Here is a 12,824-nt window from a genome sequence, read left to right as displayed (position 1 = left end):
TCATCCAGACATTTCTTTGTTCATCTTCTTTCCTCTATTATAAATCTAGTGTCATAATTTATAACATTGAGTTGTTTCTTTTATTTGTATTAGTAATTATAACCTTCTTAGTTTTTTGAAATCAACTTACTGTTTAGAAATACAAGTGGGAATATGTCTACTTATATATGTATATATATTATATGTAGAAAAATGTAAAAGAGAAAGAGACTTTCTGTCACTTCCCCACTCTTAGATGATTCCATTAAGACTGCTGTCTATGTCCACAAGAAGTAGGAGACCAGTGTTACAACCATTTTAAATATTACCCTGTGTTTTTCTTTTTCATCCTTAACATAGGGAGGCATAGACAATATTTTATTAATACAACATTCTCTTTTTTATAATAAAATTTCATATTTATTACCTAGTTTGACTTGGGAAATGTCATTTCTTATCATTCTCTCCTTTGCCATCTGTTTTTTTTTTTTTGAAGACAGAGTCTTTCTCATTAGGGAGTGCCCAGTCCCTCTTTTTTTTTTTTTAAAGGAAGAAAGAAAGAGAGAAAGAAAAAAAAAGAATAAAGAAGAGGAAGAAAAAGGAAGAAAAAGAGGGAGAGAGAATGGGAGTATTGTTTTATTGCCCAGGCTAGAATGCAGTCTAAAAATGGGAATTGAAAACCTCTTTTATGCCAATAATTGTGCTTAACAATGGAGACAGGAAGGAATAAGGGAAGAAAATAACAAACAAGCAGCCAACCAATATTTCATGTAAACCTATGAAATGCTATGTAATTATTGAGGGGTGATTTACTTCCAATTATGTAGTCACTTTTGGAATAGGTGTGATATGGTACTGATAAGAATGTGTGTTTTGTGTATTTGAAGTGGAGAGTTCTATAAATGTTTATTAAGTTTACCTGTTCTGGGTCTGAGTTCAAGTCCTGGATGTCCTTGTTAATTTTCTATCTCGTTGATCAGTCTAACATTGACAATGTGATATTACAGTCTCCCACTATTATTGTGTGGGAGGCTAAGTCTCTTTATAAGTCATTAAGAACTTGTCTTATGTATCTGGGTGCAACTGTATTGGGTGCGTGTATATTTAGGATTGTTAGCTCTTCTTGTTGCATTGATCCTTTTACCATTATGTAATGTCCTTCTTTACCTCTTTTGTTCTTTGTTGCTTTAAAGTCTATTTTATCAGAGGTGAAAATTGCAACTCCTGCTTTTTATTTATTTATTTATTTATTTTTGCTCTCCTTTTGGTTGGTAAATCTTCCTCCATCCCTTTGTTTTGAGTCTTTGTGTATCGTTGCATGTGAGATGGGTCTGGATACAGCATACCAATGAGTTTTGGCTTTTTATCCAGTTAATAATATATGTGAGTTTAAACTGCTATTTGATGCTAGCTAGCTGTTTTGCCCATTAGTTGATGTAAGTTCTTCATTATGTTAATACTGTTTACTTTTTGATATATTTTTAGAAGGCTGATACTGGTTGTTCCTTTATATGTGTAGTGCTTCTTTCAGAAGCTCTTGTAAAGCAGGCCTGGTGATGGTGAAATCTCTAAGTACTTGCTTGTTCACAAAAGATTTTATTTTTCCTTCGCTTGTGAAGCTTAGTTTGGCTGGATATGAAATTCTGGGTTGAAAGTTCTTTTCTTTAAGGATGTTGAATATTGACCCCTACTCTTTTCTGGCTTGTAGGGTTTCTGCTGAGAGATCTGCTGTAAGTCTAATAGGCTTCCCTTGTGGGTAACCTGACCTTTCTCTCTGGCTGCTCTTAGTATTTTCTCCTTCATTTCAACCCTAGTGAATCTGACGATTATGTGCCTTGGGGTTGGTCTTCTTGAGGACTATCTTTGTGGTGTTCTCTGTATTACCTGTAGTTGAATATTGTCCTGCCTTACTAGGTTGGGAAAGTTTTCCTGAATAATATCCTGAAGAGTATTTTCCAGCTTGGATTCATTCTCTTCGTCACATTCAGGTACACCTATCAAATGTAGATTAGGTCTTTTCACATAGTCCCATATTTCTTGGAGACTTGCTCATTCCTTTTTATCCTTTTTTCTCTAATCTTGACTTCTCATTTTATTTCATTAAGTTGGTCTTCGACCTCTGATATCCTTTCTTCTGCTTGATCAATTTGACTGTTAAAACTTGTGCATACTTTGCGAAGTTCTCGTGTTGTGTTTTTCAGCTCCAGTAATTCACTTATATTTCTCTCTAAATTGTCTATTCTCGTTAGGATTTCGTCAAACCTTTTTTCAAAGTTCTTAGTTTCTTTGCATTGGGTTAGAACAAGTTCTTTTAATTCACAGAAGTTTCTTATGATCCACCTTCTGAAGCCTACTTCTGTTAATGGAACACACTTGTTCTCCATCAGGCCTTGTTCCGTTGCTGATGAGGAACTGTGATCCGCTGTAGAGGGAGAGGCATTCTGATTTTGAGTATTCTCAGCCTTTTCACGCTGGTTTCTTCCCATCATTGTAAATTTATCCACCTGTCGCCTTTGTGATTACCGACTTTCAAATTAGGTCTCTGAGTGGACGTCCAACTTTTTGATTCCCAGCGCTGAAATCTGAGTAATCCACTGTGCTGGCCAGAACAGTGGTGTTAAGATTGATGGTGCTTTTCTGCCTGGGAATCTCCTGTCTAGCTCCCTTCTTGAGTCCATCCTTCAATCAGCTAGATAGGCGACTCTGTCTTCCCGGAGCTCCAAACAACATCGGCCAAGAGGGAACCCAGTCCCGCTCACTCTGCACCAAGAACTGCCGCGCCGAAGTGCCGGCAAAACCGTTGTGCTGGCCACAAGAGTCGTGCTGGCGACCCGTGGGGCTCCTCCGCTGGGAATCTCCTGGTCCGTGAGCAACAAAAATTCATCTGAAAGTGTGGCATCCTCTCGTTCTCTGCACTTTCACTGAGAGCTACAATCCCGAGCTGCTAGTGCCATCTTGGATCTCTCTCTCCTTTGCCATCTTTAACGCTGTTTGTAAATACACAAAACCTCATGATAACAGGAATTTGAATATATCATAATTGTGCTCTGTAACTGGCTCACCATGCTTTTAATTAACATTGTAGTAATGCCACTCTGCATTTCTGGGAACTGAATTTTGAGAACCCACCTAAAGCATTTGGTATGGTTTGGGAATCATTAATTTAATGATTTTTTAAAGATAACATGCATCATTAAGATCTTGGTTTTCATATTTTTGGTTTTAATCATTTTATACAGATAAACAGTGCAAATATTAAGAATAAATTATATTATCTTGTAGTTGATCGTAGTTGTGAAAAAGAAAATACACCAGAAGATCCTACTCAGAAAAGTCTTCATGAAGCCAGGGAACAAAACAAATGTAAAACAAAGATGAAAGGCAATACAAAGGTATGATATTTATTTTTATTGGCATTAAGTCATACTTAACTCTCAGATTTTTAGATCCATACACTCATATGGTATCATCATTATTTTACCTGAAAGAGAATTCCAGACTGCTTGGTTTATATGTGGACAGTGGAGGTACCAAATGTTTCTAGTAAATAGTTAATTCAGGGACACATGTTTATTAGTAGCAGAGACAGCTCAATGGATCACTCTAACATCTATCCCAATGTAATCACAATCATGTCTGCTCACTCCTAACTTTTCTGCTTGAAATTGCCTCTAAAAGAAATCCCAGGTCCTATCTTGTTATTTCTTTCCTCAAAATGTGATGTCAGACTTTACTTAGTCTTCTTTAAAGGTAGAATGAAATAGCATTATGCACCACTTAACAATCTCCTTATATCTTGAGTACCTTCACTTTGTAATCAGGCTGGTAGTTTAAATCTTCATAGTGACTAAAGAAAATGGTATTAAAAGTGGTTGGCCAAAAAAATCAGAAATGAAGAAAATTACGTAAAACCTGTGGAGAGTTTACTTTATTGTTATGAAAATTACATAAAAGTCTAGCTCAGGTAATAAATTTTCTCAAAAGGAAGTTGTTACCTTAGAGTTCTAAAATATCTGGCACTTATTTTAAAATAAAAATACTTGCAACTATAATTGCTTCTTAGTAACAATAATTCTAGAAGAAGAATAGATTTGTATGAATTCAAATAATAGCTTTTACTTAGGTAATGCCAGTAATATTTTTTTCTCTCTAAGATATGCATTAGATTCTGGTATTTTATAAAATATTTGAATAAAATAAAAACTAATCACTTTTTGGTTATAATAAGCTTTTCATTATAATCTTGTCTTGTGCTTAACCAGATTAGTGTTTTCTTGTTTTCTATCATCATAATTAATTTATAGATTATGGTATGTGAGGCAGACTCACATCAGATTGAAGGATTTTTGGAATGATGGTGGTGATTATCATCAGAAACATTTTCATTCTCTAATGGTGTAAATATTCTCTTTCAGGTAGTAAGTAGTAAGTCATGCTTAAAGTGATTTGTTGATTAATTCACTCAGTGCTTATGGCTTGTAAGAGTTTAGATTAATAATGCAAGGTTGACTTTTTATGTGACAAAAAGCTACTAAAATATAGGAAAGTACATTTCATATTTATGCATAGTATTTTATGGTGTTGCATTCAGATATTTAATGTAATATCTACAACATACATTTTAATATGACATAGGTCATATTAAAAGGTCATATAAAAGGGCTGAAGTGTAAAATAAAGTGAATCCTTCTCACCCTTACTGAGTAATCATTTTTACTAATATTTCTCTTAATTTTCTTGTTATTATAACAAATGACTGAGTTCTGTTTCTGTTTATTTAATCATTCACTTTACATGGTACCTATTGACTCTCTGCTGTAACAAAGAGGCATTAAGAGCACTTTACTGATTTGATTTGAGTTATATTATTATGCATGTTGTCATAATTGATAACATTTACATTTGTTCTATAGTCTTAATTCTATTTTCTGTGCTTTGTCTGTAAATTAATACTAAAATTTAATCCCATAAACAGCCTTTAAATGGATTATGCTTAAGTAAATATGATTGATTGCAGACATTGCAAATCTAACTAGAACTATAGAAGAGGAAGGAGAATACCTGAAGTGCACAGGACTATATTTAAAAGATTTCTCTTTTAAATACAGTCACTCTTTTCTGCTTCCTGGGCTTATACTCAGCTGCCCCTGTTATGTATTTTCCTATTTTTCTTATGGATTGCTCTTTCTATTTTCCTAGAGTATCCCTTGAGTAATTTTCAGAAAGGGTCAATGGAAATAAATAATCTAAGTTCATACATTTGAAATATTCTTGTTCTGCCTTACACTGAGTTGGTATTTTGCTGGACATAGAGTTCTAGTTTTAAATTAATTTTTCACCAGAATTTTAAAGGCATTGTTTTAATGTCTTAGAGGATAGCAATAATTGCTGTTGGTCTGATCCTTGTTATTTTGTTAGGAAGTAAAAAATACCATATGCAATGCAATTTACTAGTAAACTAGCATTTTGAAAAACTAGAACATTGAGGTGTAATCATAATAACAACTTTATTTATGTGACCTACTGATCCTTAAAACTGCTCAGTGAAGGTAATTCAACCCTTACCCTAGGGTGATAATTCATTTAAGGCTTCATGAAATTATTATTAAGTGTGTGTTTACCCTGGTTTCAAAACACAGTCTCAAATCAGTAATTAAATATGTCCAGCTTTATGTAACACAAAAGTTCCACATTTGACATGAAGTTAAATTTTTAGCTAACCCTTAGCTGAAATCTTCTTTGGGCTAGACAGTTGCAGTGTGGAAGGGGTTGTGATGGTGGTGTTGTGAGGCTGTTCGTATTTCTTTTCCTCATACTTTTTCTCTAGTTTGCTAACTGGCAAGATTGAGGGTGCAAGGAGAGAGAAATTTAAAAGGAATGAAGAGTTGTTACTTGACTTGAGATACCTTGTGATGGCTTAGAGTTCTTGGAACTTGGCAAAATCAGAAAGCTATTAATTACCCTGATGAGCACTGTATCAGTCAGGGATAGAAGGATATATAGATATTAGTTCTCTAGAGGGAGAGAACTAATACACACACACACACATATGTGTGTATATGTTCTCTAGAGATATAGAACTAAGATATAATATATCTTATATGATATATATATAAATATATATAAATGTATATATGGGGAGTTTATTAAGTATTAACTTACAAGATCACAAGGTCCCATAATAGGCCATCTGCAAACTGAGGATCAGGGAGAGCCAGTCCAAGTCCTAAAACTGAAGAACTTAGAGTCTGATGTTCGAGAGCAGGAGGCATCCAGCATGAGAGAAAGATGTAGAATGGGAGGTTAGGCCAATCTGATATTACTATATGAACCCCCTTCTCATATACAATCAGAAGCTGATTAGATGGTGCCTGCCCAGATTAGGGTGTGTCTGTCTTTCCAGCCCATTAACTCAAAGGTTAATCTGCTTTGGCAACACCCTCACAGCCACACCCAGGATCAATATTTTGCATCCTTCAATCCAATCAAGTTAACATTATTAACCATCATAAGTCCACCCTTTGTCAACTTCAACCCATACACATCTCCTGACAGCATACATAATCTTCAAATAAAGACAATAATAAGGTCATACTTATGCCTAACATAATACAACTATCCTTCCTACAGCCAGAAGTACATCAATCCCCAACTCAAATACTATTATATAAAGTCAACAATACTTAAATGCTGATGTGAAGTCAATAAATCTCATGTCACGTGATAAGGGAAAAAAAAGAAAATAAAATGAAGATTTTGTTTTAATACAAGTGTATACATGGACAACCATGGTTTTAACAAAAGAAGGAAATACTCATGATAATTATAATCCTCTTTCTGCAGCCGGTCATGTGGTCATAGCTGGTATTGATGACTACCTTCTTTTACTACCTATTCTGTATTCCCTTTGCCTTCAGCAAGTACCTCAGCAGGTTGTGGATTTTTTCCTTGTTAAGTGACCCAAACCTTCATTCCTGAACTGTCTGGGCCATATATAGTCTTGCCCTGATTGGGCTGTTGTATTTCCCAATGACCTTAATCACAGGGCATGGTAATACTAAGAAGCACCCTAACAGATCTCCTGTATTCTGTGCATACTCTTCGTTACCTCCACTGTGGAGCAGTAGACTGATTTCATCTTGATAATCCGGGTCATTCACCCCAGCCAACACTGTAACTCCCTTCTTAGCCTGTTGACTTAAAGGTAGGAGGAGCCCAAAGTGTCCAGGTGGCAATCTTAACTTCTAGTTTAATGGAATCATTGTTGTGTCTCCTGGTGGCATCGTTCTTCCCTCCAGAACTAAGATCTCTAGGCCAGCAGAATGTAATGTTGTGAGAATAGGAAGCAAAAATTTTGCTAGTGAATCACTAGGGGTGATGGTAAATGGTGCCACTTCCACCCCTTGATTCCTGGATCTATGAATCCTGACTATGGGAGAAACAGTACCATATGTTGGATGCTGATTCAGAGCATATATGGCTTGCTGTATAACTTTGCCTCAGCCCAGCAAAGTATCATCACCTAGTTGGCATTGTAATTGTGACTTCAAAAGGCCATTCCATGGTTTTATCAATCCACCTGCTTCAGGATGATGGGGAACATGGTAAGACCAGCAGATTTCATGAGCATGAGTCCCCCTGCTGCACTTCTTTAGTTCTAAAGTGAGTGTCTTGATCGATGTGGTGCTATGTGGAATACCATGATGGTGGATAAGACATTCCATGAGTCCACAGACAATAGTCTTGGCAGAAGCATTGTGTTTAGGATAGGCAAGCCCATATCCAGAGTAAGTGTCTATTACAGTGACGACAAACCTCTGCCCTTTCCATGATGGAAGAGGTCCAATATTATCAATCTGCCACCAGGTAGCTGGCTAATCACCCCAAGAAATGGTGACTTATTGAAGGCTAAGTGTTGGTCTCTGCTGCTGGGAAATTGGGCACTTAGCAGTAGCCATAGCCAGGTCAGCCATGGTGAGTGGAAGCCTATATTCCTAGGCCCATGTGTAACCTTCACTCCTGCCACCATGGCCACTTTGTTCATAGGCCCAGTGGGTGATGACAGGTGGCTGGGGAAAGAGGCTGAGTGGTGTCCACGAAAACGTGTCATCCTATCCACTGGTTTATTAAAAATCCTCCTCAGCTGAGGTCATCTGTTGGAGAGCACTCACATGGGATACAAATATCTTCACAGTTTTTGACCACTCCGAGAGGTCCATCTATATACCTCTTCCCCAGTTTCTTTGTCACCAATTTTCCAATCATGCTTCTTCCAAGTCCCTGACCTTTCAGCCAAACCACTGGCTACAGCCATAAATCAGTATATAATCACACATCTTGCCATTTCTCTTTCCATGCAACGTGCACAACCAGGTGCACTGCTCGAAGTTCTGCCCACTGGGAAGATGTCCCTTCATCACTGTCTTTCAGGGATGTCCTAGAAAGGGGCAGTAGTGCTGCAGCTGTCAGCTTTTGGGTGGTGCCTGCATATTGTGCAGAACCATCTGTGAACTAGGCCCTAATCTTCTTTTCCTCTGTCAACCTGATCATAGAGAACCCCCCATGAGGCCATCGGTGCAGACTGAGAGGTAGAAGACAGGGTGGCAGAAGTAGAGACCATGGACATTTGAGCCACTTCCTCATGTAACTTACTTCTGCCTTTGGAACCTACTTGAGCACAATCACACATATACCACTTTCATATGATGATGGAAGGCTGCTTTGCATGACTCCTACTTTATGGCTAGATGGGTCAGAAAGCACTCAGTTCATGATAGGAAGTTCAGGTCACATGGTAATTTGATGACCCATAGTCAAGCATTCAGTTTCCACCAAAGCCCAGTAACAGGCCAAGAGCTGTCTCTCAAAAGGAGAGTAGTTATCTGCAGAAAATGGCAGGGCCTCTGTGGTTCACCTATGGGGGCACCATTGGATCTGTTGGGTTATATGGCCCAAGTGGTAGAGCAGCTTGCAAGCAGCCTGGACGTGTTGCAGAGTCTTCTGTTCTGGACCCCATTCAAAACTGGCAGTCTTTTGGGTCACTCAACAAATGGGCCAGAGTAAAATACCCAAATGAGGAATGTGGTGCCTGCAAAATCCAAATAGGCCCACTAGGCATTGTGCCTCTTTCTTGGTTGTAGGAGGGGCCAAACTCAGCAGCTTATTCTACTTCTTAGAAGGAATATCTCAGCAGTCCCCACACCACTGGACCCCTAGAAATTTTACCGGGGTAGAAGATCCCTGAATTTTAGTTGGATTTATTTCTCATCCTCTGTCATGCAGATGTCTCACCAATAAGTCCAGTGTGTTTGCTACTTCTTGCTTACTGGATTCAATCAGCATAATGTCATCAATGTAGCAGGCTAGTGTGATATCTTGTGGGAGTGAAAAGCGATCAAGAACTCTCTGAATAAGATTATGACACAAAGCCAGAGAGTTGCTATATCCCTGAGGTAGAACAGTAAAGGTATATTGCTGGCCTTGCCAGCTGAAGGCAAATTGCTTCTGGTGGACCTTATGGACAGAAATGGAGAAAAAGGCATTTGCTAAGTCAGTGACTGCATACCAGATACCAGGAGATGTGTTAATTTTCTCAAGCAATGAAACTACATTTGGTACAGAAGCTGCAAATGGAGTCATCATTTGGTTAAGCTTGCCGTAATCCACTGTCATTCTCCAAGATCCATCTGTCTTCTGCATAGGCCTTATGGAAGAGTTGAACAGGAGGAATGTGGTGGGAATCACCACCCCTATGTCTTTTGAGTCCTTGATGGTGGCACTAATCTCTGTAATTTCTCCAGGGATATGATATTATTTTTGATTTACTATTTTTCTAAGGCAGCTCTAATGGCTTCCTTTTGACCTTTCCCACTATAATAACCCTCACCCTACCATTTGGGGAGCCAATGTGGGGATATGGTACTGCCAGCTGCTAAGTATGTCTATGCCAATTATGCATTCTGGCACTGGAAAAATAACCACAGGATGAGTTTGGAGACCCACTGGACCCACTGGAAGACCTGAGCTAAAACTCTATTCTTATTCTTTTTCTTTTTTTTTTTTTTTAGATGAAGTCTCACTTTGTCACCTAGGCTGCAGTGCAGTGACACTTACTCACTCACTGCAACCTCTACCTCCTTGGTTCAAGAGATTCTTCTGCCTCAGCCTCCTGAGTAGCTGGGACTGCAGTCATGTACCACCACACCTTCTAAATTTTTGTAATTTTAGTAGAGACAGTGTTTTGCCATTTGGCCAGGCTGGTCTCAAACTCCTGACCTCAGGTGATCCACCCACCTTGGCCTCCCAAAATGCTGGGACTACAGGCATGAGCCACCGCACCCATCCTAAGACTCTATGAAATTATCTGACCTTCGTAAGCCCCCTACAGCAGAGGCAGGAACGTTAACAGGAGGAACACAATGACATTTTGGGTTTCCTGGAATCAACATCAGTTCAGAGCCAGTGTCCAGTAGTCCTTGAAATGTCTGATCATTTCCCTTTCCCGAATGCACAATTACACTGTAAAAGGCTGGAGGTCTCCTTGGGGAAGTATGGGAGAAAGATTAACAGCATAAAATGTCAGTAGTATAGTGGGATCCTTCTTCAGGGGGACCTGGCCTCCCCTTCATTCAAGGGGTTCTGGGTCCATAAACTGGCTGAAGGCTGGAAGTTGATTGAGGAGCCTTGATTTTCTGTTTTTACAATTCAAATTAGTCTTTTGTCCATTTGACTTAGAAGTTTTCTGCTTATATTTATTAAGTAGGAATGCAGTAGGCTTCCTATCAATTTCACTTCTAGGAACACCATGATTAATTAACCAATGCCAAAGTTCTACATGAGTCAGACTATTCTGATTGCTGGTTTTCCTCTGCTGTCCGTTATAGTAGCTCTACCCACCTTGCCTTTAATGGTTGAGTGCTGCCACTTGGCCCCTGTCACCATGGAATCCAATTATTCCCATTGTATTTAAATTTTTTAGTTGAGTGACCGCAGTTCCCACTGTTAGTTCGGATATAGACAGAAGAACAATTACAATATTTGCTGGGCTATAAAGCTCAAGGAGAAGAATTGTCTGATATCTTGGACATGTTGTAAAGTTTGGGGGGTCCAAATATCATTTATACTATGTTCTTTATTCAACATGGACAAAAGATATAGTAACTTTGCCTTTTATTTAGAAGCATTATCTTATCATGTTCCAGGCTTCAGAATTTCTTTGGTGTTTATTTCTTCTCTGGCACAAGTGTCTTGCTAAGATATCTAGGGTACTTGCTACTTCCTGCTCTTCAGATCCATTTAGGGTGATTTTAGCAATATAGTGAAATATGAGGAGGATCAGGATTACTTTAGTTTAACAGAGAATAGGGCAGTTTATATGGCTTTGAGGCAAAGGAGTACAGTTTTCTGCTGTCTTTGTCTGGTAAAGGCAACTTGGTTTAACTACCTTCACAGATGGGAGTAGAGAATAAAACATTCACCAACTCAGTAGCCTTATAACAAGTAGTAGAGGGTATTTTTATCTGCTTCAGTAAAGATGCCACATATGGCATAGCCCATATGTTCCAGATCTTTACATCTTGTATCCCATTATTTTCTGACTGAATTCTTTAAAAATGTTAGGACAGTAAGATTTCACTCCTAGCTCTCTTGTATTGGATCTGGCAACCTCCTTTCATCAAAGTAAGCTGATATATTGGTTAATATATGTATAAGCACTTTACACACTGTAAAAGCATTATGTAAATAAAAAGATACTATATTGTTAATGTTGCTGATATTATTCCTATTGTTATAGAAATATATCCCCAACATGATGCTAAGATAGCAGCATATTTAGCATCTTGCTGACCCTTCTTGACTTATCTTCTAACTCTTTTTGTTCCTGACCCTTTCATAATGAAGTACAAAAATAGCTAAGGGTCTTCATGCATTGTTTTGGATGTCTAAATAAGTTGTTCATTTCTTTTGAATGTTCTAGGTCTTAATCAGTATATATGATGATTATATGAATTTTCTTGAATGATAGTATACACTCCAGTAGAGTGTATACCACTTGAGTGTATACCAAGTGGTGATACACACTCAGTGGATATAAAGCCAGAATGAATTGCCCCAGAGGCAGCAGTGGGCTCCTATTACAAGTTGATAGGACCTTAAATTCTCCTGGCATTCCAAAACTGTGTCTTCTCATGAGCACATCTATAGATAGTCAAAACATATGAGATATGAACTACTGTCCTGTTTGCACCAACTAGCTCTTTTTGCATATAATCATAAAATCCAAAACTTATTATTAGTAAATGTCTTGTTAATTCATTCTGATTAACATAATATAATAATTAGTGTTGTTCTATCATATTTCTAGGCAGCACAGTTCCCTTCAGGCTATCTTATGACTAGAGTAGAATGTTAACCTTGGCAAGAACATAAACATGAACTGGTGTCTGCCCAACTGAATGCACATTGCTTCTAATCTCACTTTATGAGAAGATACATTTGCCAGATCAATGACTACACATGATGTTAACCTGCTGTTGCAAATATACCATATCAGGTAGAACAGTTTCAATTTGGGCTGTTACTTGGTTGAGTTTGTAGTAGGTTTCTGTCATCCTCCAGGATCTTTGTTTATTTTAGAAACTAGACTAGGGAATTATATGGAAATATGATGAGAACTTCTACATCTACATCTACATCCTTTGTTTAAATCTGTGCCATTTTCCACCACACCCCAATATGCAATATTAGCTTTATTAACTTGACAGGGAAAGGAGCAATTTTCAAGTCTCCTACTTGACATTTCCCACCATAGTAACATGTATCCCTCAGGTCAAGAATTAATGTGG

The 12,824-nt window shown here is 37.9% G+C and overlaps 1 protein-coding gene across 3 annotated transcripts in view; it reads left to right on the top strand.

Moving 5' to 3' along the window:
- SPAG16 (sperm associated antigen 16) overlaps positions 1-12,824 on the top strand; it is a 1,059,797-nt gene that overhangs the window by 83,003 nt on the left and 963,970 nt on the right. For all 3 annotated transcript variants that reach the window (XM_064373027.1, XM_064373029.1, XM_064373028.1), the window contains one exon: positions 3,262-3,371. In XM_064373027.1, coding sequence (XP_064229097.1) covers positions 3,262-3,371 — 110 coding nt within the window. The remainder of the gene's footprint in view (positions 1-3,261; positions 3,372-12,824) is intronic.

The sequence above is a fragment of the Aotus nancymaae genome, unplaced genomic scaffold, assembly GCF_030222135.1.
Source record: "Aotus nancymaae isolate 86718 unplaced genomic scaffold, 86718_ANA_hifiasm-v0.15.2.pri h1tg000008l, whole genome shotgun sequence".
Classification (NCBI taxonomy): domain Eukaryota; kingdom Metazoa; phylum Chordata; class Mammalia; order Primates; family Aotidae; genus Aotus; species Aotus nancymaae.
The sequence above is the reverse complement of the archived record's forward strand: the minus strand, read 5'-3'. Positions and strand labels throughout refer to the sequence as shown.